This window comes from Lontra canadensis, unplaced genomic scaffold, assembly GCF_010015895.1.
Source record: "Lontra canadensis isolate GAN:19392208 unplaced genomic scaffold, GSC_riverotter_1.0 scaffold8, whole genome shotgun sequence".
Lineage (NCBI taxonomy): Eukaryota > Metazoa > Chordata > Mammalia > Carnivora > Mustelidae > Lontra > Lontra canadensis.
Window position 1 is genome coordinate 18,590,793 of NW_022631002.1, and position 25,408 is coordinate 18,616,200.

The window sequence follows — 25,408 nt, forward strand, 5'->3', positions numbered from 1 at the left end:
CCAGGCTGGATGCCGCTGCGCCCCTTGGCCAGCAGAGGCCGCCCGCGCTCCCTCCGTCCGGGCGGCTCCCCCTGCAGCAGCCTTCGCCTCTCTGCGCATGGCTGTCCCGGCGGCCGCCTGACCGCCGCCCACCTTCCCCCACCGCCGCGGTCTCACAGTCCCGTGGGAGCTTGCGGACATCGTGGGCCCGGCGGGGCGCGGCGGGCGGCGTGGACCCTGTAGGGCGGGGGGCGTGAGGTGTGGCGCGGGGGGCGGCGGGCGGCGGGCGGCCCGGCCAGGGTCCTCGCGGGTCCTCGGCGGGCCCGGGGGAGGGCCCTCTTTGTGGCTGCAGTTGGCAAGATGGCGCCGGTGGGGGTGGAGAAGAAGCTGCTGCTGGGTCCGAACGGGCCCGCGGTGGCGGCCGCCGGCGACCTAACCAGTGAGGAGGAAGAGGGCCAGAGCCTATGGTAAGACCGCGAGGCGGCCGAGCTGAGCCGGCTGGGCCGGGGAGGGCGCGGCCGGGCGGGGAGCCGGCCGGACTGGGCTGGACCGTCGGACAGTCTGACGGGCCGTCGCGGGCAGAGTAGGTCCAGTCGGGTCCAGTCTAGCCCCGGGGCTGACCGCTCCGCTGTTGTCCCCACAGGTCCTCGATCCTGAGCGAGGTGTCCACCCGCGCTAGGTCCAAGCTGCCGTCCGGCAAGAACATCCTGGTCTTCGGTGAGCGCCGGAGGCGGGGCGTTGCCCGGGGAGCTGGGGTGGGCGAGATGGGCGCCCCTCTCACAGGTCCCAGCCTCTCTCTCACCTCCCGTCTGCCCGCGCGGCCTGCCTCGTCCGGGAGGGCTGGAGATCCTGGCTGCACAGCCGGAGCGTGGCCAAGTCCACCTGCCTGAGCTTGGGATATCTCTTTTGGAGAGTCGAGTGATGCTGGCATGGAGTTGTCGGCACATTCCTTAGTCACTTGCCGCAACATCTACCTTGCTTTAAATGCCTCTGATTTCCTGCCTTCATAGCCTCGAAGTTCACCAAATTGCTGGTGTAGGGACGGGGGAGAGAGTATGAGAAGGTTAGGGGAAGGGGGTGGGGGAACGAGGTGACTTGGGGTCAGGGCTAGAGATGACACCGGGGCCACTCCTTCATCTTCATGAGTAGTGGACAGTTGGGGAGACTCTGCAAACGACAGTAGGTCTTGGAGTCCTTAGTAGGGACTTCGCTGCATTACTCCAGCCCTTACTACTGGGTTACCTGGGTCATGTCTGTTAGTGTGTCTGGTCTCCATTCCTTCTACAAGTGAGAGGGTTTGGTCAGGTTAATTCATCCAGAGAACCCTTTGATTGAGTGGTTCCTGTAGGCTGGGCACGGAGACAGCACAGACATCCTTCAACTTTGCACGAGAACCTCAGGTTAATGAGAGACTAACGTGTTGGTAATTGTGCTACACCATATTGGCATGGCAAGATTATTGCGGGAGCATCACATTGTTTGATGTTTTGGGGTCAGATACTTTTGGGGTCAGGTGTTTTGAAGGATGTCAACATGCAGGGGCACAGAGGGTTAGTGTTTGCAGGAACACAGAAGTGACAGGAGGGTGTGGGGTGTTGAAAGCTGCCAGAAGCTCCTTGTGGAAGGTGATGGATGAATGAAGTAAGTTGGGGCAGATTTGGAAGACTGAAGAGTTGATGCTTTTTACTGGAGGCCCCTGAATCTCAAGGGTCTTTTGTTTCCCCTCCATCCTCATCCTCCTGGCGATCACTGTTGGGGTGGCTTTCTCAGTGTGTTTGAGAGAAGTTTATGGTTTTTAGGTGATGGTCACTACAGAAGGTAATAGAGGACCTTCAGAGATCTTCATTAAGTGGAGCATCAGGGTCACCAGATCTGTGCTTTAGAAAGGGAATTCTGGGAGCAGAGTTGCTGGTGGCAAAAATGAGCAGGTATTAAAGTCAGGCTGTCAAGTGTTCACCATGGCCCAGATGGAATGTGGAGTATCTGAATGGGGTAGTGGCATGGGGGATGGAGAGGAGGCCTTTGATCTGTGGAATGCCTCTCCATTCTCATGTCCTGTAATTCCATATTATTAAATCCCAGGAGTGCTTAGTAATGTTTCTGGGTGGTGGTTTGTTTTAATGTTTAAGGTTTCTGTTTTGGGGGTGGGGGTGGTTGTTAGTTGGTGGGAGGGGAATGAGGAGGTGCTTGATAATTACTGAGACTGTGCCTAAGAGTTCTGCTTGGGTCTGTAATTATTTTCATCAGTTTCCTAGCCTTCAGGATGAGTTATGAAAGAGAGGTACTAAAATCAAGTGAATAATAGCTTCTATTCTTCATGATGATGAGGCAGGATCAGACTTTTTTTCTAATTCAAAGTTCCTGGGCTTTAAGGTTAATTATATTTTGAAGATTTCTTGCTTTTCTTATAGTAAAAGTTTATTTTGTGAGAAACTGACTCCACCTTTACTTTCACTTCTCCAGATGCGTTTCTTATAAAATGTATATATGCTGCTGAAGTGAGCACTGCATGTCTTATAAATTGTAGATAGGGCTTGCCTTATTCCATGTAATAAAGGAATGACTGTGAAATAAGGATGACTGCAGTAGAATGTCATTTTAGATCTTAGAATTTGCCACCTTTATCACCATCCTCCTCAACCACTCTTAAAGCAAAGCCTGCTCTGTTTATGATGAATGCAGGTGAGACCTCAGCAGCAGGCTTTGTGTGAAATTCTCAGTTGTCACTTGTGTAAGTGTCAAGACTCCCCATCCTTGCCTAGAATAAATGGCACACTTTGCCTTCTTATGTATATCATTTGTAGGTGAAGATGGCTCTGGGAAAACAACCCTCATGACTAAACTTCAAGGAGCTGAGCATGGCAAAAAAGGAAGAGGCCTAGAGTATCTCTACCTCAGCGTCCATGATGAGGACCGAGATGGTAAGTGAAACGTTGATCTGTGTTAAGGGGCTTAGCATGTCTCAGACTCCATGGTTGTGGCTCCTGTAATGTGTCTAGGTATTCTCAGTTTTCTGTTTAGTTCTAAGAGAGTTAGTCACAGGGGAACAGATGAAACATATGTCTTTGGAGGACTTTATATCCACTTTTTTTTTTTTAAGTTTATTTCTTTAAGTAATCTCTGCCACCATCATGGGGCTCAAATTCACAGCCCCAAGATTAAGAGTCGCATGCTCTTCCGACTGAGATGGTCAGGAGCCCGTACCCACTTTTCCTTTTTAGAGTATGTTAATAAAAATGAGGAATTGGGACCGTTAATTATTGCTCTGGGTAGCCCCCAATTAAAAGATATTGAAGGTAAAGTTTCAAATGCACATAAAGGTAGTAAAAAAGATATTCTTAAAAGCTTTGGAAAAAATAAAAGCATAAATGCTTTGGACCTTTCTATGAGAGAAATGCTTGGCTGACTGATTTGGGCACACTGTTACTTTGCCACGTCCTACTGGAGAATTTGAAATTGGTATGATTCAGAGAATAACAGCTTAATAGATGTTCATAGTAGCATTTTTCTGAGTCTTTTTGTGGCAATGTAGAAATGCTAATTTCCTGTGTTTCTTTCAGTGGAGGAAATAAGAGGCTTGGAGATGATGTTCTCTCTTAATTCCTATCTCTAGATAAAGATAATGGATAGTAATAGTCTCTACCTGCAGGGTAGTTGAGAATATTAAAAGTAAATGATAACCACTCTTATAAAGATTAGCTATTATTTAAAAATTCTTTCTTGGGGCACCTGGGTAGCTAAGTGGGTTAAGCCTCTGCCTTCGGCTCGGGTCATGATCTCAGGGTCCTGGGATTGAGCCCTGTATTGGGCTCTCTGCTCAGCAGGGAGCCTGCTTTCCCCTCTCTCTCTACCTGCCTCTCTGCCTACTTGTGATTTCTCTGTCAAATAAATAAAATTTTTAAAAAATTCTTTCTTATAAGTATCATGATAAGTTGGATTGGAGTAATTGTTTTTGGTTACCACTACTCAGTAATGCCTCTTTTGTAAACTTTCAAGCTTTATGACTGGCTCTAAAACAAATAATCATTGGTACCTAGGTCTTTTCATTTGTAAGAAGATTATTTCACCTGTAGGTGAAATACGTGTGTTAGATTACTTTATATTTGCCTTTACCCATTTAAACAGTAAGGATCACAGTATAAGGGTAATTATATAAGTGAGCAAATCCCACCACCTCTGGTTCCCCATTTCCTTATTGCTAAAATGAAGAAGATGGACCAGGATAATTCATATCTCTGAGAGTCATTTGATAGAGGTCATGGATAAGGCTCTCTTGTTAACCCTTCGAGACCTGCATTGTATTAAAGTTAACTGAGTGGTCATTTTAGAACCCCAGAGACTTGGTTCCTGTTCCTCCTCTCCTAGCTTCCTTTGCCATGCTGAACATTGCCTGAAAGTTGTGAAAGAAAGGTAGGAGGTAGGCTTGGTGCTGAGGGCTCTTCTTGTGTAAGGATGACAGGCATTCGGGTGCCCAGCTGGGCCCACCAGCATCAGTGTGGGTAAGTCTGAGACTGAGGGGCCACTGAGCCAAGCTTGGAGGACTTCATATTGTCTGAGTCTTGCATCCTGTTTTTGTTGGTCAGCGTGGTTATTGTGGAAGGCGCTTGGGTTTTGGAGCCACCAGAACTGATTCAGAGTCCTGCTTCCATAATCACTAGTTGTGACTGACCTAAGCCCTCCACACCTCTGTTTCCTTGTTTGTAGATTTGGGTAATAGTACTGTTTTGTAGGTTGTTGGAATGAGAGGCGGCATGTATTAGGTGTCGCCAACTACTTGAGACACAGTGGTAGCTCTCGTACTATGTTGAAAGTACAAAGCCTGGTGTAGATATTCTGTGAATCTGCTTGTATCAAGATGACATAAATATATATCATACCAAAGCATCATATTAACCAATATTCACTTCCCTTTGAGTTGAAGAACCCATTAACATTTATTTCAGATTCTTTAAGGTTGCCTTAAAAATTTACTGGTCTCTGGCATTTTTAGGCCACCTACTTGCAGGTCTTTTTTTTTGATTGGAGGAGTTGCCCTTACCAGTGGTTAGTTATACATCTTTCAGCAATAGTCTTTTTTATTGTTTGATGTGAGTGGGTTATAAATAATACATTTTGCAGACTATCACACAGGTAGAGAAAATGGTCTCTGACTTATCCCTGGTTTGTGGTGGGACATGATGTGTCAGAACCACTGCCTCCAGGGTTCTGGGCATTCGTTTAACATCACATGTGGTGTGTATGATCTCCATGTAAGTGAGTGATTATGTGTAGTGGGCAGTGGGAAGAGAAGCTAAAGAAAGGAACCATGCCTGGTGAGGGGTAGGCATTAAAATCAATGGGCTTCAGGTACAGAGCAGTATCTTTGAAGACATCCACAGAACCCAAACCAAAACCACTGTCCTAAATGTATTAGAATTTTGAAAGTTTAGTTAGATGTAGATAGCTTATTATACTGTTGAAATAGTCATGAATATAACAATTTTAACAGCATTTGTTTTAATGAATCAGTTACACAAAAAAGGATAGCTAACAGAACATGGGTTTTTAGAGTGTATTTTGGAGTTTGTTGGGAAAGAAATTAGTGAAATGATACTGGTTGTAGGAGTTCTCACTCAAGGCACTTTTCTGAAAAAATATTTCTCAAAAATGATACCTAAAAACTTTTAAAAATAGGTTATCATTATGGAGACTTATCTTCTGTGGTTTGATCATCCAGGTTATAATTTTGGAATCATGTGCTTCATTAAATGTCAGTAGTTGCACATTTGTGTGTATGTTTAAATTTTTATTATGGAAAAACCTTTAAAAATAGGTACAACATAGACTTAGGATCATGAAACCCAGTGTATGTGTTATTTGCCTTGAACAGTTACCTTAAACAGTTCTGTAGCAGTTTTATTTCAACTATACTCTAACTTGCTTCTCCTTTCACTCCACACTGGATTATGTTGAAGCAAATTTCAGACATTGTATCATTTTGTTTACAAATACTCCCTCCCATATGTATGGTAAAAATAGGGACCTTTTTTTTTTTTAAGATTTTTTTATTCATTTGAGAGAGAGAGAGAATGTGAGAGTACAAGCAGGGACCCTGGGATCATGACCTGAGCCAAAGGCAGAAGCTTAATGGACTGAGCCACCCAGGTGCCCCTAAAAGATGAGGATTTTTAAAAACATAGCTATATTCTTCTTATACCAAAAATAACTAATTCCTTAATATCACCAGGCATCCAATAATTGATACCTCAATTTTTATATGTAATAATTTTATCTTGGCATTTAAACACAAAGATCCTATCTCTTTGGCACTGTTTGTAGTATGTGAACTCCCTGTTTAGTGTGCATGACAAGAAGAGCTTGTTTAACTGCAGGCTGTTCGGCACAGCTTACTGCGCCATAGATTGCTGATAGCTGAGAATGGATTACGTAGACTATGGTGCAGTTGACCAATGAACATTTTAGCTTTTATATGTATCTTTTGATTCTTATTGAGAGCTAAAATGCCCTTCACTCTTTATTCCTCAGACATTGCTGGAATCTCTTTAGACGTGGATATAACATATTATTCATATTATTGTAGTTAAAATTTTTTTAAAGTGTAGATAGTTCACCAGGCCTCTTAACCAAGGGTTACTGCTCACTGAGCACTTGGGCCGTTTTCCAATTAGGATTTCTTTTTGGTGTTGTCTGGAATTCTGTGGCTGTCACCTTCAAGTTTTCTTTTTTTTTTTTCTTTTTCAAGATTTTATTTATTTATTTGACAGCACAAACAAGCAGTGGAGCAGGGGGAGGGTAGAGGGAGAGAAAAAAGCAGACCCCACTAAGCTGGGAGCGTGATGCACTGATGCAGGGCTCAATCCAAGGACCCCAAGATCATGACCTCAGCCGGGGCAGATGCTTAACTGACTGAGCCACCCAGGCGCTCCTCAAGTTCTTGATGTGGGTTTTTTCCAGCTGTGTTGATGGTTTTTGTCAGGTAGTAACTTAACTTTACTACTTTTTTCAGATCACACACGCTGCAATGTGTGGATTCTGGATGGAGACCTGTACCACAAAGGCTTGCTGAAGTTTGCAGTTTCTGCTGAATCCTTGCCGGAGACCTTGGTCATTTTTGTCGCAGACATGTCTAGGCCTTGGACCGTGATGGAATCTCTACAGAAATGGGCTAGTGTTTTACGTGAGCACATTGATAAAATGAAAATTCCACCAGAAGAAATGAGGGAACTGGAACGGAAGTGTAAGTACAATAGGATTTTCTTAATAGGAAAATTCACTAGTTCTATGGATGGTTCAAGCCACCTTCCTTTTCAGTGTCAAGACGTTACAAAGCTTCCGTTATGGAGTATGTGGTTTTGTTTGCGCCATTTATTTCAGAATTGCTCTTGTAAATTCAGTAGTCAAAAAGTATTTAAAGCAGTCTTATTCTCAAGCATCACAGTTGAAGAAAGTAGAACAAATCCATATTCCTTGTTCTTCATTGGTTCTCTTAAAATAAGGGTTCTTTCCTCGCCTCTCAAATTTGAGTCAGTTCTGTGGGTCTTTTCATTTCTCTGTTACTCTGGCTGCTGAGTTAGCATCAGTGGCTGTGGAGACTTAATGTGGGATCTGCAGCTTGAGTCCATTGCCCTGGGATTCCATTGAGGCCCCATGGACTCTCTTACTGTCAGGCTTAAAGGAAGCCCTACAAAAGACAAATCTTTCAGCTTCTACCTTAGTTCATTTTGAGATTCAGCAAGTATGATTTTAGTTAGAAATAGGAAGGTCATTTTTTTGTCATTAAAATGAAAGGCCGTTTTGAGACTAAGACACCCAAGTCCTTTTGACAACAGGGAACTTTCAAATTAAATGAAGTTTGTTTTGTTTTGTTTTTCCTTACTGTGATTCAGAAGCTTTTTTTTCCTTTCCCTTGCTTCTGTGCACTTACATCAGCTTCTGTCCACTTGCCAGGGAAATGGGAGGAGCAGGGGCTGGGGCTGTGGCCGTGTGCAGCAGCAGCAGTCTTGGCCAGGGCAGGCTGGGCTCAGCCTGGCTCTTTGCCACAGGATGACATCATTCCCTTTAGTGAATTAATAAGGGCTTCTAGGGCATGGCACACAGGATCTTCACACTTACTGGCGGAAGGGTTCAGAAATTTTGATGTGTTTTCTAAATCAGCTCTCTGGCTGTGTGTCTTCCTATCATAAATTCCTCTTGTTCTTGTCCCACACTAGCTAAAATGGGAGTTTAACATCTAAATCTTTGGTTTGCTGTGTGCATGTGTGTTTCCTAGGTCACCCGCATGTGTTCTACAGTGGTTGTTAGGCAGCTCAGCTCATCTCTCTTCAACCACTGACCTTTCTAGATAATGCCTCTTTTTCCCCTGGAATAGAGAGAGACCTTAAAGACAACTTCTTAGAATAGTTCTGAGGCTGAAGAGCTCTTTGTCTTTCACTGCCCATTTAACATCTTACCAGATTAATGGGTTAATACCCTGAAGATTTCAGTCTCTGAGTCTGTTTTCTTAGTGTTATAACCTTGTGAATACTTTTGAAACAAAAAAGTAAAATCAAGCCAAGCATATTGTTCTTTTCCAGATAGGAAAAGTGTCTTGTCTTGTGCTGGGTCTGTTCTAGGCATCAGAGATGCACACAGTGGACAAGATGCCTGCTCTGGGAGCTTGTAGCCCCATGAACTATTAAATTTATTTTGTGCTTAGTCATTGATGTCTGTCACTTAGGATTAGTTTCAGCTGCTTGTGACATAAAACCCAAAATAACAGGGATTTAAACAAGACAAGTTGATTTCTCTGTCCTGTAAATGAAATCCAGAGGTAAGCAATTGAGGCCTGGAAAGCAGCTCTGGGAAGTCAGGTCAAAGATGCTGGCTCCTTCTCCTTATTGCTTTGTCATCTCTAGGGTGTGGTTCTCTTACTCTGGACAACTAGAGCTGTAGCCTTCACATCCGTGTTCCAGACAGCACATGGAGGAAGAGGAAAAAGGGGCTGAAGGGTGCGTGTCTATCGTCTTCCTAAGGAGGCTGGGAAATGTAGTTCTGAATGGCCATATGTTCTGTGTATCAAGGTTGGGTTTGGTTATAAGGAAGAAGGGAAGAGAGGACACAGGCTGGCAACTAGCGATTACTGGAACCACGTCCATGCCTCCTGACTCTGCTTATCCTTCTGAAGGCCTCTGTTGTTTTCACCGCCCTTCCTCTGAGAAGTTTAGATGGTAGTCATGCCTTTGTGCTACATGTTGAAGGAGTGCCTTTGTTAGTGCTGGCTTTAGGTTATGTTTTCATAAAGCAGTCAGCCATCTTCTTGCTCATCAGATTCCTGCTTTGCAGATCAGTTGGACTCTAGGTTTTGTAGAACGAGTAAAGGGCTGCACCCAGCCTAGTTCCAATCCAACACCAGTCTCCAGTCTGCTGAGTTTGGAATGCTGCTCCATGGTAGGCCACTCTTTCAGGTTTGGTTCCCCAGCAGCCCAGAGTCTATGGCATCTGTTTGACTGACGGTGATGGGGGAAGGCAGAGCAACCCCAGAGCTGCTAGAAGGTGGTGCTTGTGTAGGTTAGTCTTTCCTGCTTTATGTCTGGGGCTTCCCTTGCTTATCAAATTGAGAAAAAAGATTAGGTGCTCTCTGTGGGACGTTTTCAGGATTGTGGAACCAGTGGGTGATCAGTGAGGTAGGAGGGAAAAGATGAGAGAGAGAGAGAGAGGCAGCAGCTAGGGTAGAGCAGTCTGATCTCCTTCCCACTCCCATGAGATGCTAAAGGGGGACCCCCAGGTGGACTGTGAAATATTGGCCATCCCACCATTGGAGAGAAATTGTTAATACTGTGGCATGTGTGCACCCTAAGGGAAATGCACATTTTATTACCTGAATTACATGGTCATTATGTTTTTATCCTCCTTTTTCACCAACCTCTACGTTATGGACACTTATATTGCCTTCCAACTTACTTTCTAGGACGCTGAGTTATTAAAAACACATGTGTTTCCTACAGTTGCTGGATAGCCATAGTTAAGTCAGTCTAACCCCGGGCTTCCCAACTATTTTTACATCCTGGCATATGTAGAATACAGCAGTTCATGCAGGGCGCTGGGTGACGGAGTTTCCTGGAGCTCACCATTGGAGCTGCCCTAGCCCTGCCTCACTTCCCATAGCCACTTAGCTGACCTGTAACTTGCTCTAGGCTCTGCCATGCTCACTCTCTTGGAATTCCTGGTTGAGTGCCTTATGTGATGTTGGGCAGTCATAGGTATTACCCAGACTTAAGGCATTCTATTTTCTATTGATTTGAAGATTTGTTAAAATGCAGGGGGGGCACCTGGGTGGCTCAGTGGGTTAAAGGTTCTACCTTTGGCTCAGGTCATGATCCCAGGGTCCTGGAATCAAGCCCCGCATTGGGCTCTCTGCTCGGCGGGGAGCCTGCTTCCCCACCCCCCCACCCCCGCCTGCTGTTCTGCCTGCTTGTGATCTCTGTCTGTCAAATAAATAAATACAATCTTTTTATTTATTTGTTTGTTTATTTTTTTTTAAAGATTTTATTTATTTATTTGACGGAGAGAGATCACAAGTAGGCAGAGAGGCAGGCAGAGAGAGAAGGAAGCAAGCTCCCACCGAGCAGAGAGACCGATTCGGGACTCAACCCCAGGACCCTGAGATCATGACCTGAGCTGAAGGCAGAGGCTTAACCCACTGAGCCACCCAATCTTTTAAATTCAATCTTTTAAAAAATTCAATCTTTAAAAAGAAAAAAATGCTTTCAGGGAGAAAATTTGAGAACCTTTGATTTCTTTAAAATCCTTCAACAGTCATGCTAAGTGCATCAGAAAACCCTTCAATGATCTTTTTTTTTTCGAAATATAGTAAAGATCTCTTGACTGTTTATATTGACAATGAAATTATATGAATGAGCTTAATGAGGAGAAATTGTGGGACACCTGAGTGACTCAGTTGGCTAAGCGTTTGCCTTCGGCTCAGGGAAGGGATGATCCCCGAGGTTCCTGGGTTCGAGTCCCACATCAGGCTCCTTGCTCAGTAGGGAGCCTGCTTCTCCCTTTGCCTGTGCTGCTCCTTCTGGTTGTATGCATGTGTGCTCTCTCTCTCTGACAAAATCTTAAAAGCTTCTTTCCCTCTCCATCTCCCTTTGCCTTTGCCTCCCTTAAAAAATGTTTGAAACAGGGGCATCTGGGTGGCTCAGTGGGTTAAAGCCGCTGCCTTCAGCTCAGGTCATGGTCCCAGGGTCCTGGGATTAAGCCCCACATCGGGCTCTTTGCTTGGCAGGGAGCCTGCTTCCTCCTCTCTCTCTGCCTGGCTCTCTGCCTACTAGTGATCTTTGTCTGTCAAATAAATAAATAAAATCTTTAAAAAATATATTTAAAAAAATGTTTGAAACCTGTTCTGTGGATGAAGAGTAGTATCTGCACCTCTCTTTAGGTTCTCTTTAATCCATTTATTTGCATTTTCTTAATGAGCATGTTGTGGATGAGACTAAAAGGCATTTTGGTCCTTTTGTCCCATCGGGTATAGAGGGTATAGAGCTTCATATTTGCTGTTCTAGCTCAAAGTAGCTTTAAGTATCATATCCTTGTTTTCTGGCCTGACACGCAAGCCTTGAAGTACCCATGAAAAGCTGTGGGTCTGTGAGCTTTGTGTTCACTTAGCTTCACCAGGGCCATGGACCGTTCTCAGCCTGAAGGCGCTCCTGTGGGATTGCAGTCTTGGCCTGAAGTAGTGACTGCCTGTGCCAAGAAGTGGACGTTATACTGCTGACTCCTTCATGTGTTTGGCGGGAACAGGTTGTTCAGCATTGCACGGTGACTCAGGATCTTCGAAAGATGAGGCTGAGTCCACAAGAGTGAGGGTGATGAAGAGATGTGGATGGGCTGGCCAAGTCCGGCCTCGCTCCTTAGTGCAGACATGTGTCAGCTGAGTGGAAACAGCATGTTCTTGTGGAATTCAGATGGTTTTACTAGTCTCATTTTTTAAAAATATTAGATATATAAGAAATGTGGCTTTTTTTTTCATAATAGAAAGTATTAAGACCTTAGAATTTTTTTTTTTTAAGATTTTATTTATTTGACAGAGATCACAAGCAGTCAGAGAGGCAGGCAGAGAGAGAGGAGGAAGCAGGCTCCCCGCTGAGCAGAGAGCCCGATGCGGGGCTCGATCCCAGGACCCTGAGATCATGACCTGAGCCGAAGGCAGCAGCTTAACCCACTGAGCCATCCAGGCGCCCCAAGACCTTAGAAATTTTTAAAACCTATTTAAGGGGCACCTGCCTGTTTCAGTTGGTAGAGCCTGCAACTCTTGATCTCGTGGTTGACTTTGATCCCCACATTGGGTATAGAGATTACTTAAAAATAAAATCTTTTGAAAAAGAGTAGGTAAATAAAAAAATTAAAACCTATTTAAGAGTTGAATAATTTTTTAATTTTTATTATTTCAAGATGTCCAGGGATATGTCTCTGCTGCTCTGAAGTCACAGTGCTCAGACTGAATGTGTCAGAATTGGGATTTTGCATCACTACCTCCAAATCCCTAATATCGCAGTAGAGCAGAGTTGGGAAGTTTGTCATGACTCTATGTTTTGTGCTTATTACTGCCTTTTTTAGTTTTCTAAAACTGGTGTGTGTTTTTTTTATTTGTGTGTGATTTTCTTTTCCATTTTTCACCTGTAGTTGTGAAAGATTTTCAAGACTATGTTGAGCCTGAAGAAGGTTGTCAAGGTTCCCCACAGAGAAGAGGACCTTTGACGTCAGGTCCTGATGAAGAAAATGTTGCCTTGCCTCTTGGTGACAATATGCTGACTCATAACCTGGGAATCCCAGTGTTGGTGGTATGCACAAAGGTATGTGCCAGGGAATTGTAAATCTGGCAGGGTTTGGCCAGTGTACAGTCACCATCTGAAAAAAACTAAGGAGCTTTATTTGCGTGTCTTCCTAAGGGAGAATTGTACTAATTCGGGATTCATTAAGGTACATTGAATAGGTCAGGCTAGAGAATATTGTCATTTAGTGTTGTTGCTGGAAACATGACATCACTCAGTTTGTTCATAGTTTGAATTAATCTCTCCATGAAGCACTGTCAACTTTATTGAGTGATTCAAACTTAAAACTAAAAGCAGTTTTCTTAAGGCTCTGTGAACCAGTTGGTCTAGCCCAAGTTGATGGTAAAAAATAATAATAAGAGCAGAATTCTTTAGGGTTTTGGTCTCATAAAATCTGTTGGATGTTAGATGATTTTCAGAAAGTAACATAACACTCAATAGAAAAAGAAGGAAGGGAATGCAAAGTTTCAATTTCTTCTACCCTATAGAATGATGACGTTTAGTCATCATTGAATGAAAAGTTCAGTCAGAGAGAAATAAAGTTGTTTTGGGTTTTTGGACAACTCACTTGCTCAGTCGGAAGACCCTGGGGCTCTTGATCTCAGGTTGTGAGTTTGAGCCCCACATTGCACGTAGGGATTATTTAAATAAATAAATAGACTTAAAACACACACACCATTTTGGGTTTCAAAAGTACTTTATTCTCAATCACAAAATGTGCCATTTGCCGTATATTCTGTGGAACAGGAGTGCTGTGGAGTGTGCAGTGCACAGCCATGTCCCCGGGCCTGCTTCCCGATGTGACTGTGTTTAATTCCTGGAACAGCTGTGAGGTGATCAGACTGTTCGGTCCCCACTTTACAGCTCTGGAAACTGTGGTCCAGGGTGAAAAAAATTCCCAGTTGTTTTTGACTCTTGTCTAATTAACGCTTAGACCTTTGGCTATAGCTTTATTCTTTGGAACTATGAAACATTAAAGATGATGCTATTCCCATCTCAGCAGGGAGAGAAGCAAAAAGGTGACTCCTTTCTCTTTCTGCCATCCCTGCAGTGTGATGCGGTGAGTGTCCTGGAGAAGGAGCATGATTACAGGGACGAGCACTTTGACTTCATCCAGTCATACCTACGGAGGTTCTGCCTCCAGTGTATCCTTGGAACGCTGTGTCAGGGCATCAGAGCACAGACTCCCCGCTCTGTGCCAAGCCAGGCTGTTGTCCAGACGGGGCATCTTCAGAAAGCTCAAGTACTTCCTGAATTCAGAACAAGTCTTCTGCCGTGGAGAAATTATGTACATCTTTTTACTAATTTTGTATTTTACTGTATTGGAATTTGAGATGTGCTAATTTGTGTCTTTCATCACCTTTTTTTTTTTTAATGCTCTACATTTAATAAGGCTTTCATAGTAAGAAGAAAGCTGATATGGGTAGTCTACTACCAACTACTTTTGTCATATTTTGGAAATCTTTTTAAACTTTGCTTTTTTGCAGAAAAAGTAAATTACCCAACACAATATTAGTTTCGATGCCACACAGTTTTTCCCATATGTTTGTTGTGTGCTGTCCTTGAGAGAGATAGTGTTCAGCAGTCTTTTTTGAGTCTTACTTCTATAAAAATACAATAGCAGTTGGTGCTATGGACCCGTGCTCTGGAATATGGGGAGGAGGGATAGGTCCCTTCCACTTCCTCTGGGCCTTTTATCTTGTCCAGCTCAGTGAAGGGTGCTGCTACATGTTAGGTACCCATGTCTTTGATGTGCTTAATGATAAACTGGATCCCGTGTGCACATCTGTCTAGGAACGAATCTGTGTACCTTGGATATGCTGAGGGTGTTTTTCTGGGCTAACCTCAGAGCCATTAAGTTGACTGCTTAGGAATCAGCCTGATGAATCAAAAGGTAGCGGTCTGTGTGTTAAATGAAGTGCATGGTCTGCCAGCATTGACATGCTCTATGCATTTGACATGTTCATCTGTTATGATTACTGTTTTAGTTTTAAAAGTTTTAATGCTTTCTAGTGATCATGTATTGATCAAAAACTGATTCACCTGTGAGTAGTACTTTGAGGATTATGCTTGCATGTGTTTGCCTTTATCTTTTTGCAATGAATTTGTTTTCCTTAAGCAGATTGATTAGATGGAGCAGCCTTGATTTACACATCAGTGAAGGAGGAGAAAAACCTCGACTTATTGTATAAGTACATTGTTCATAAAACGTATGGCTTCCACTTTATCACACCTGCCTTAGTTGTGGAAAAGGATGCAGTTTTTATGTGAGTCCCATATAGGTTATTTCAAATCCTGTTTTGTTTTAAATGCTTCTTTTTATAGTACATTTACCCTTCGCATTTTATCCTTCCAAGTGAGGTTCCTTCTGTCTCTGTTGTACACAGCCAGCTTTCTGCTGCCTTGGGGTGAAGTGCTTGGGCTGGACCTCACAGGGAATAGATACGCCCAATTCCTCTCCAGATGACTTGCCATTCTGCCTCTACTCTAAGGGAAGTAGGTGAAGTGAGGCCGGGGTGCTGCCTTTCTTTATTGAGAGCAAGGTGCCAAAACTTAAGCTAGCCATTTTTGCCACTTGGTGTCAGCTCTGATAGAATACTGGCTGGAGGAGGGAGTTGAAGTGTAGGGAACTGGGCTTTGTGGAGCCTGATCCCTTCTATTGAAGTATTTGATTTCTCTTCCCATTGGCTGGGAAGATTGCGAGCACCTTCACTGGTGGACCTAGTCGGCATGGACTTCAGCTATACTGAATACTTACTGGGTTTTTGGCATTTCATATTTTAGGAGCTACTGGGGCTGATGGTCTTGGGCAGAGATTTGGATACCTGTTTGCTCCAGTTTGTGTCTTTCTGTCCCTGGAGAATGATGTGCGTTTTGGGTGCATGAGTGAATGTTGAAGCTGTGTGGCCTCTGAGAGGACTTGTGCTAGTAGATTGGTGTTTTAAGCTTAAATATTCTCTTGACTTGGAAATTACAGTTCTTCAGGAACTACTGAGCACTTCCTAGATGCCCAGGTTCTATGCTTAGGATGCTGCAATGAACAAGATGTGGTCCCTGCACACAGGACTAGAGGGCAGGGGTGGGGCAGTAATGGGGTAGTGGAGGCGGTGTGGCAGGGAAGGCAAAGGGGGTGATGGCGGAAGGCTGAGTGTATGTGCCAAGCAGGCCAGAAGGAGTGGAGGGGCAGGAGGGACAGTTTCTGAGAAGACTGAAGATGTGAAAGCCAAGAGCTATGAGGACTGAATAGGGTTGCTTCCTGGACATTCGGGGAGAGCCTGATTCGGGCTGCTTACAGATGGCAAAGCTAGAACCTCAGATGGATTTTAGAGAATTGCTATCCAGAGCAATCAGGCAAGCAGAAAAGACGCAAGCTCAGTGAGTGTTATGTGAGTGCCCAAATCACTTGGGATCCTGAGGAACAGGAAGCCCAGGAAGATGGATTGGGGACTGGGGCTGTTGTGGAGAGGAGAAGCATCTCACAGCTTCCGAAGGCCATCTGGGTCCTGGTGGCATCTCGATCACACCTTGTCCCTTTGTGTCTTTGATCCTGTTGGTAGTTTAGCTGTTTGGAAGCTGGCGAAGTCAGGGTGGAACACCCTGGCTGAGAACGAGGTCTGGTCACAGAGCTGTGAAGCAGGGGTTATGTGGGAAAAGGGAGTCCTGAGAGAACAATCAGGTGCCATTTTGTACAGCTTGTAGAGTTCTAAAGTATGTTGTGTCGGGCTTTTTGCAGTTGCTCTTTCAGGAGAGCCTGGTGGAAGGCAGCTGTGCTCACCACTATACCACCAACGCTGCACCAGGAGAGCCTGGTGGGAATGTAGGCTACTGCAGCGTAACTTAATGGAACCTGGGTGCCATCCTGGTTAGCGAAATCAGTCAGGGCAGCACCCATGTAGGAGCCTCAAGGACTGCTTGTGTCCCTTTGCTTTGGGGCCCAGGTGAGTGTAGGTGCCCTCGTGCCCTCCTTTGCTCAGAATCTTCCCACACCAGTAACATTAATGAAGCAGTCCATAAGAAAACTTTTCAGAAGAGTTCTCAGAGAGTTCCTCTGCACTGAAACCCGAGACAAACAGTCTCAACCTGGGCTCTGTCCTTTGTGCCATTCTGTGCATCCTCTGCTGTCGGAGTAAGGCCCCATTGTGTCCTTGCTCTTCTGGGTGGAGCCGTGTGAAAGCCCTGAGCACTTCCTGGGGGTCAACATGTGTAGTCCATCAGCTTTCATTTTGGCTCCTTGGATATTGGGCCCATGAGCTCAGTCTGGAGTAGGACCTGCGATGTCAGGCTGATGGGTTATGCTGGCACTAAACGTTGACTTGTCTGCCACAAGCTACAAGCCAGCCCCAGCAACTACAGACCAGATCTTGTGGGAAAGGCTCTCATCGGAGAGTCCTCTCTAACCCAGAATGTGCTCTAAAGTCTAAAGTGCTGTGAGACAGTCCCAGGAGAAGCAAATCAATCCCCATTTCCTTGCTTTTAGACCTGCAGGTTGGGACAATGAAAAGAAAATAGCAATTTTACATGAAAATTTCACAACTGTGAAGCCAGAAGATGCATATGAAGATTTTATTGTGAAACCACCTGTGAGAAAGGTACCCATGTCAGTCACTTTGAGTTGTAGAGTTTGTGTTTTGTTGGAGGTTTCTTTGTTTGCTTGTTTTGTGAGACAAGAAACCTAAAAGGAAAATATGTTTTGCATATTGAACCACTTTCGGGGGAAGAAAAAAGTAATCCAAGGGCCTTTAAAAAAAAAAAAAAAAGTCAGCTCAAGTCTGGTGTGAAGTAAATGGCTCCAGGTGGTGGGGCATGAGTGATGGAGTGCCCACATGGAGTTGGGCTGAAGTTTCCCACTAAGTCCTGACAGTCCACCCCTGCCTCTGGATAACTGTTAGGAGATCCTTGTGCTTCTCTGACCTGCAGGGTTAGGGTTAGGATTAGGGTTAGACCCTGATTGGGATGTGTTTAGAACCTGCCAGGCTTAAATATGTCGGTTGGCCACATGCCAAGGCTGGTCTTGGAACAGAGTTGGTTCCCGACTAGGAAAAACATAATGGTGCATTTGCAGCAGGGACTCTCCCCAGGATTGTCCCGTGTTGAGACCCGAGCCCAGGATTCTTCTTTCATTGAGAATTTTGATAGTAGTTTGGGTGTTCTTGCCCTGTGACCACAAATGAGTATGTCACTTCACTTCACAGCTGGTCCATGACAAAGAGTTGGCAGCGGAGGATGAGCAGGTGTTCCTAATGAAACAACAGGTAAGAAGAACCGGTGAGGCCAGAGCAGAGACCTTCTCATGCGTGAAATGCCAGCCCCCTGGGGTGAGGCTGAGGCCATCACAAAGAGCTTGCGGCATTAACGGGCTTGTAACCAGGTCTCCTTGTTCCCTCCCATTTCTAGCATTGGTACAGAGTAGGGGTTAGACTGTTTGCCTCAGGTGATCCCCTGCCTGCTTGCAGATTCTCTGAGGTTTAGTATCTTTTTTTAAGTAACCTTTCTCTCTGGAAACTAGGTTTCCTGACATAATACCTCCTGTATTGACAGTTTACCAAGTGCCTTGATCTTACTTCCATTATTTTACATAGCTCCACACAGCCCTGTGCATGAAGGCAGGAGAGCTGACATATCCATTTTTTAGGTGAGGAGAGTAACTTCCCCAAGCTGAAAGTTGGGAATGGAAACCCAGTCTCACCTTTCTGTTCTACTAGCAGTATTGTTAGACCTGTCTCTTAGCCGTGTCATGGGTCCACCTGATGGTGCAGGCAGCTCAGCAGGCTGAGGTGTTGATGGTTCTTTTGCCAACTGGTCCTCCCTTCTGTGCCCTCCTTGCTTCCTTAGCTCCAGAACTGGTTACTTGGATTATTTTTTTCAATACATACCAAATTGCTGAATTTAAACTTCCTGCATGCATAATATAAAATCTATGGCTTGGTTGTTGTTCATGGCGCCCTCTAGTGGAACACTGGGAAGTAAGTGTTTCTGCAGAGTGCACTGGAAGTGTTTCTTTAGTGCACTCTGCAGGCCTGGGTTAATGGCCAATATGTCCCTCTCTTTGCAGTCACTCCTTGCCAAGCAGCCAGCCACGCCTACAAGAGCCTCTGTGAGTACCTTAAACTAAACAGGGTCAAGGCCCAGTGTTGTAGGTGTCTTCAAACTTCATGCCATTATTTCTAAGAGCCTATATTTGTGTGGGTTTTTGTATTTTCAAGGGAATTTGGTTTCTCTGAAGGCCCAGGGCCAGGAACATAATAAGGACTCAGGAAATGTCTGATGAAGGAATATAGCTCAGGGAAATAGAGTGAGCAGGCTTTATTACCTTGATCTTGATATCTCTTCTCTAAGGAGAAACTAAAGTCTAGAAAGAGACTGAGCTGGAACAAACTCCCAGTCCTGACACCTGTCTCCCTAGACTGAAAAATATCCTGCAGAAAATGTCTTCATTTTTGGAATATGTATTTCCTGTTATTTTTATGCCTCTGTGTAACTTGGGCTGGTTTTGGACTTAGGAATCCCCTGCAAGAGGACCCTCTGGCTCCCCAAGAACTCAGGGCCGGGGAGGGCCAGCCAGTGTACCTAGCGCCTCCCCAGGCACATCAGTAAAGAAGCCGGACCCAAACATCAAAAGTATGTATCCTGTCTCTGGAGAGGGCTTAGTCTTAGGCCTGAGCCCTGAAGGGCTTCGGTGGCTGGGTTTCAAAGGTAGAGACTCATGCAGCTGGGCTGTTCGCTTCTCCCAAGAAGGGGCTGCTTTCCCCTTTTTCTCGCTCAAAGGGAGGGGGCTCATGGTTGACAGGGACCAAGGCCTGTCCCTTTGTTGGAATCAGTGACCATTGCATCTAAGACCCCAGGTGGCCATGAGGGTTCCTTCAGAGAGAAATACAACATAAGAAGTCATTTTTGGGGGCACCTCAGTGGCTCAGTGGGTTAAAGCCTCTGCCTTCGGTTCGGGTCATGATCCCAGGGTCCTGGGATAGAGCCTCGCATCAGGCTATCTGCTCAGCAGGGAGGCTGCTTCCCTTCCTCTCTGTCTGCCTGCCTCTCTGCCTACTTGTGATCTCTGCCTGTCAAATAAGCAAAATCTTTAAAAAAAAAAAAAAAGTCATTTTTTGGGGTGCCTGGGTGGCTCAATGGGTTAAGCCTCTGTCTTCGGTTTAGGTCATGATCTCAGGGTCGTGGGATCGAGTCCTGCATTGGGACTCTGCTCAGCAGGGAGCCTGCTTCTCCCTCTCTCTCTCTGGCTGCCTCTCTGCCTACTTGTGATTTCTCTCTCTGTCAAATAAATAAATAAAATCTTTTAAAAAGGAGTTTATAAAACTTTGAAAAACACGGCCTTGTAGACGGGGAGATGATGTGGAGCATGAGTTATATTGTGTCCCTAAACAGATAGAAAATGTAAACAGGTTTGCACTTAATTAATCACGCTAACAGTGGCCATATATAAGGAATCATAGTGAATGAATGTGCTGAGTGTATAGGGAAGATGATAGCCACAAATGGATAATTCCAAGCTGAAAACTAGTTTTGTGGTGGTGTTGGGTCGTCCAGTGGTGTGATGCTATTTTTTTTTAATGTTTCCATAGATAATGCCGCAAGTGAAGGTGTGTTGGCCAGCTTCTTCAACAGCCTGCTGAGTAAAAAAACAGGTTCTCCTGGCAGTCCTGGTGCTAGTGGTGTGCAGAGCACAGCCAAGAAGTCAGGTACCGAAGGGCCCTTGGAGACCTCTGATCCTTGTGGTTGACCAGCACTGGAGGTGGGGGTGGGGGGCGTGAGTGGACAGGAGCATCTGCCTTCACCTGACATGCAGATCCTCCGTGTTCTGAGCAGCCAAGCAAGTAAGCTCCTCCCCACCTTATACCCAGCAGTACACTTTACAGTAGGATTACCTTATTAGCATGCAGGTTTCTTTGGCACATTTAAGGTAGAATTTATGTACATTGGGTTCTCAGGAACTGACTGTTGGGTGAATTGAGATACATTCTAAACTGTACATGTGACTGGTGTCAGAGCTATTCATGGGAGGTCATGGGAGGATATTTTATTTATGATATTTAGTATTCTGTAATGCTTTATAAAGATTTTTGTTCACTGTGCCTAGTCTTGCCATGAGCTGGAGCCTGTGACCCCTCCCTGTCTCACTGGAGGGTTGTCCTTTCCTCCTCCATGAAGCTCCCCACTTGTCACACATACTACCCTCTGTGGCAGCCCACTCTCCTGTCCTTCCTTGTGGGCAGTAGGGCAAGTCTTTATCTTGGAGGCCTCTGAAACAGAAGAGCCAAATTCCTTGGGAATTACCCATTTTGCCAGGAAGCTTGAGACCATAAGGGTTTTTGCTTTTACTTTTCCGTTGACCATAAGAAATATTAATACAGTATTTTCCCTAATTGGTGTTTTCAGATGAGAGGAGGTCCACAGGAGATCACTCCATGCTTAGGTTAGCCAGACCTTCGGGGACTCCTCGGTTCTTAATCTCAGTTGGGTCTGGTTGCCCAGGCTGCAGGCTGGTATCCCCTGATAGGAGATAAGGGTCATTTCCATGCCTCAGTTAGCATTTGATAACAAAAGAATATGAGGACTGGCTTTGTGCAGTATTGAAATGTCTGGCCTTAGTCTTATATTCTTACTGAAACGTGGTGTTTCTGGACTACCCATGTGAGTTAGAGTGTCGTAATTAAAAACAAAACCTAAACACCTGTTCTGAGGCACAGAAAGTAGTTTTTGGTATACCAGAAACTTACATACCGCCTCTAAGAAGGAGGTGATGACAGTGCATGGAGTTGGAGTTGGGTGGTAAGAGTGTTTTTCAGAAAGGCCCTTATATTTGGCACAAAGGCATCCCTAGGCAGGGGGCAGTTATGTATCCAGGGGAACGCAGACCTGTGATGTTGGAATTAAGAAGGGTTGAATTAGGGGATCTCCTTATAATCATTGCACTGAAAAAAGACTTGGTTTTATTCTTACTGAGGTTGGTATCGCCACAAATGATTACAGAAGTCTGTGTAATTTTAAATGTTCCTTTTAGGAAAATAATTTCCCCCATCACTGCTGACTTTTTTTTTTTTTTTTTTTTTAAGGACAAAAGACTGTGTTGACAAATGTTCAGGAAGAACTGGATAGAATGACTCGAAAACCAGACTCCATGGTAACAAACTCTTCAACAGAAAATGAAGCCTGATCCTCCTTAAAAAGTGCATATGTAAAATGACCAAATAACTATGTATATTGATCTGCTAAGACAAGGATTTTTCTGATATGGCACATGCTATCAGTTTTTTGGGGCAGGGGAGATGAACTTAAAATATACTTCATTGACTCGTCCGAGTATGAAATGCACATTTAGGAAGGTTACGTGTCAGACCCCTTTGTTAAGGATAACCCTTGGACTCTCAGGCATGCGGCTCTCCCGTGGGAAGCAAGTGCATCTGGGCTTCTTGTGGAAGGGAAGGTAGATGAGAGGAAGAAGGCCTGCTTTCTTTCAGGGTGGAGCAAATGAGACCAGGAAATCATTGATCAGAGGGTGGTTAGTCTGACCAGTTGCGTGTTAGCAAATTCACTTGTTCTTGGGAAGCAGATTAAGTAGCAGCAAGTCCAGGAAAGAGAAAGACTGAAAGGAGGAATGAGAGAAGTGATGGTGGGGAAGCCGAATGTTGAATGAGATGAGGAAGGCAGAGATGAGCAGTGTGAGTAAATACTGTGTGGTCCGTAGAAAGTCGAATAATCATTTTTAAGGCTTAAAATCAGAAACATTTCCAGACTAAATACTAAGAAAAATGGGAATTAGACTTGTTCTGAATGCATCTTTAACTTATGACAGATGTGGAGAGTGGGGGTGCCTGAGTCAGGTGGAGTTGACACGGGTGGGGAAGATGGCGGCTGCCTCACAGTCACGTGTGTGGCCCAGGCCATGTCTCGTGGGACGTGCTGGGCTCCACGGGTTTGCATCAGGGCAGACAGTCACTGTGGGGTGTGTTTAAAGTCAGCAGTTACAAAATTAGTTTACTTTGAATTGTTTTCTAAATAGCTCCTGCTTTGTTTTTTAAATTAAATTTTTTTATACTACCACAGGCTGGCCTACTAATAGAGAATGGGTAACCAACCTCTCATTTTACCATAATGCAATGTGCTACAGAAAGTTAGAGGGAGGTTTGTAATGTAATTGCACTCTGAATTGGCTTGCACCAGTCCCTTCCTTACGGTCTGTGGAAACCTTCACGGAGTTCCATTGATGCAAAAGGGTCTTGTCCTAGCTCTCTGGTCTGATTAGTGCTATCAGATGGACAAATAAGTGTGAATGTTTTATATTGAAAATGGAAATGATACATTTCTCTTGTTTGTGTTTTTCATAAAGTGTAGCGTTTTTTTTTTTGTTTTTTTTCTTATGGAAATAAGTGTTTCAGTGTTTCCATTTAGGGCAAATTTCATACACATCGTCATGTCATACCACCATTCTGGAATGATTTCTGTGGATTTGAAATGGCACTTTTAATTTTATATGTGACAGAACATTTGAATGCAAACACTACCATTAATATAATGTATAAAACATTTGTTGTCAAACCAAGGGAAAAAAACCACAGTTCACTTATGTGGAGTTTACTTTTTTTTATATGAATGTTTGTTGTACTGTGTCTGAGCATAACTTCCCTAATGTCATTACTTTTACATACCACATTTGACTGACCACTAACATAGTACTGGGCATAACTTAATATCCTGTGTTATATAACAAGACAAGACTCTAAGACTGTCTTGAATTGCTTTTTTGTAAAGGTCTGAACACTGTTAAGGAGAAAGCTGAGTATTTAGTTGCCTTTCCGACAAACAGAAACATGTTCCTTGTGCCAGTTTTGTTAAAAATACACTTTTTCACCCCTTTTTAAATTCAGTTTTTGTTTTTAAATGTATTGTGGCTTCCAATTACTAGATTGTCCAGATAATGACAGTAAACTGACTGTATAAGGATAGCTGTGGTGTAGTGACCAATAAATGCTCAACAGCTGTGGCCACACTGATGATGCGGTCACTTAACCCCTCTCTCCACAGCAGCTGGGGTGGGGGTGGGGGCAAAATGAGTGACCTCAGAAACAAGAAAGAATTATTGGAAAAGCACATGCCTACAGGGGATACAGTGTGATTTCAAATCGTCATGCAAAATTTTACTTTAAAAAAATTTTTTTTGTCATTTAAACTGAAAAGCACTTTTGTGTCACTATAAAATGATGAAATGCTAAGACACCTGTCTTGTGAGGGAAGGTTTCTCGGAGATCACTTTTAGTTTCTCATGACAAGTGGATGCTCCTAGTAACAAGACACAGGTGCATATAATTTCATGTGCTCAGTGGTTGCCAAAGTCTACCAACTTTGGGGAGCTGCAGGGTTCTTTTGGGGGGGAGGTGGGGAGATATTTTTTGTTATTTCGGGGTTTTCAAGCAGTGGAACCAAAGGCCGAACAGTAAACAGCCTTTACTTTTTAAAGTAAAACTCATTTTATTTGCAGAATACACTTGTATGGTAGACTGTTAAAGACAATTTTATGACTATTTATATATATTATAGTGGTTACATCTGCTGTTTGTCTTTAAAATGGAAAAATCAAAGAAATAAGCCCAACCTTGAAGATGTGGCCATAAGGGCCATGAATTGGTCTTTCCTAAAAAAATGCAACGGGTATGCTGCTAGAATTATTTAATTTTGTTTGCACTTTTTTTTTTTTTTTTTTGGATTGGCATTTTAAAATCACTATTTAAACTGAAGACTTTGTTGTTTTTTATTAGTTTAACAAAGTTGAAAGTGACTGCTCTGTACATCATGACCTTAACAATGTTGATGCTGTAAGTGAAAGTTCACTGTCATCTCTATACTAAGTTTATTGGTGTTTTTAACTTAAAATTAGGACTGCAGACTATTCCCCCACCAGCCTTAGTCCAGGGGTGTGGCTCTAGCCGGATGCAGTTATGCAGTCATGTGGAACCTTGCTTTCTAGTGCTGGAAGAGAAGATGTCTCTAATCACTGGCTTCAATAAACACGAATCCAGACTGCTTACAACTTTTGGTGGCTTTCTTTATGGTAAATCATCTCACTGGAGATAAAAGTTGAATTGTCTGCTAATCATATGGCCTAACGTGTAGCAAAAAATGTATACCTCTTTCACTAAAACTTAACAGAAATTCTGTTAAAGAAGAAACATCTTGAAGCCATATTTTGAAGTATGTGGAGTTCTAAGCTGGGTACAGTACAGTGGGGTTTGTGAGTTATCCAACATATTTTCTTGCCTCTTAGATAAGTTTTTTATCAATTGAATTGGGCTACTTTTACTTAACTAATTTAGAAGCTTCAGGCTTCATAGAGGAATTTCGAGCAACTATACCGTAATTTTTTTTTTATCAATTTAAATGGGGAACAGTAAAATACGTTCAAGAAAATCACATTTTTTGTATCAGAGATACCTAGTTTCTGTTTATTACATTTAAGCATGTTAAATTTTTGTTCTTTAAAGCTGATTTATAATACACATTTCCTCCTGATTTCTTATTTTGAAAAATTATAAACCTACAGAAAAGTTGAAAGTATATTGAATGCTTATGTTCTTTTTTTTTTTTTTAATATAGATTCACCAATTTTTAAC

At 43.7% G+C, this 25,408-nt stretch overlaps 1 protein-coding gene across 1 annotated transcript; it reads left to right on the forward strand.

The window, feature by feature from the left end:
• The first annotated feature begins 267 nt into the window (after window positions 1–267).
• Window positions 268–24,828, forward strand: DYNC1LI2 (dynein cytoplasmic 1 light intermediate chain 2). The gene is made up of 13 exons (XM_032854300.1): window positions 268–446; window positions 623–696; window positions 2,784–2,900; window positions 6,986–7,216; window positions 12,643–12,812; window positions 13,843–13,936; window positions 14,923–15,058; window positions 17,269–17,380; window positions 17,984–18,043; window positions 18,844–18,885; window positions 19,292–19,409; window positions 20,366–20,482; window positions 21,857–24,828. The coding sequence occupies exons 1-13, from the start codon at window positions 340–342 to the stop codon at window positions 21,955–21,957; spliced, it is 1,479 nt and encodes a 492-aa protein (XP_032710191.1). The 5' UTR covers window positions 268–339; the 3' UTR covers window positions 21,958–24,828.
• Window positions 24,829–25,408: the final 580 nt, after the last annotated feature.

What these genes read in the sequence shown, in the direction of transcription:
- DYNC1LI2 (XM_032854300.1), top strand. Translation starts at nt 340, where the DNA reads ATGGCGCCGGTGGGGGTGGAGAAGAAGCTGCTGCTGGGTCCGAACGGG. An exon ending in ACGGAGGTTCTGCCTCCAGT is followed by an intron (nt 13,937 to 14,922) that starts GTATCCTTGGAA and finishes CAGATTGATTAG; the next exon opens with ATGGAGCAGCCTTGATTTAC. An exon ending in GAAAAGGATGCAGTTTTTAT is followed by an intron (nt 15,059 to 17,268) that starts GTGAGTCCCATA and finishes CCTTGCTTTTAG; the next exon opens with ACCTGCAGGTTGGGACAATG.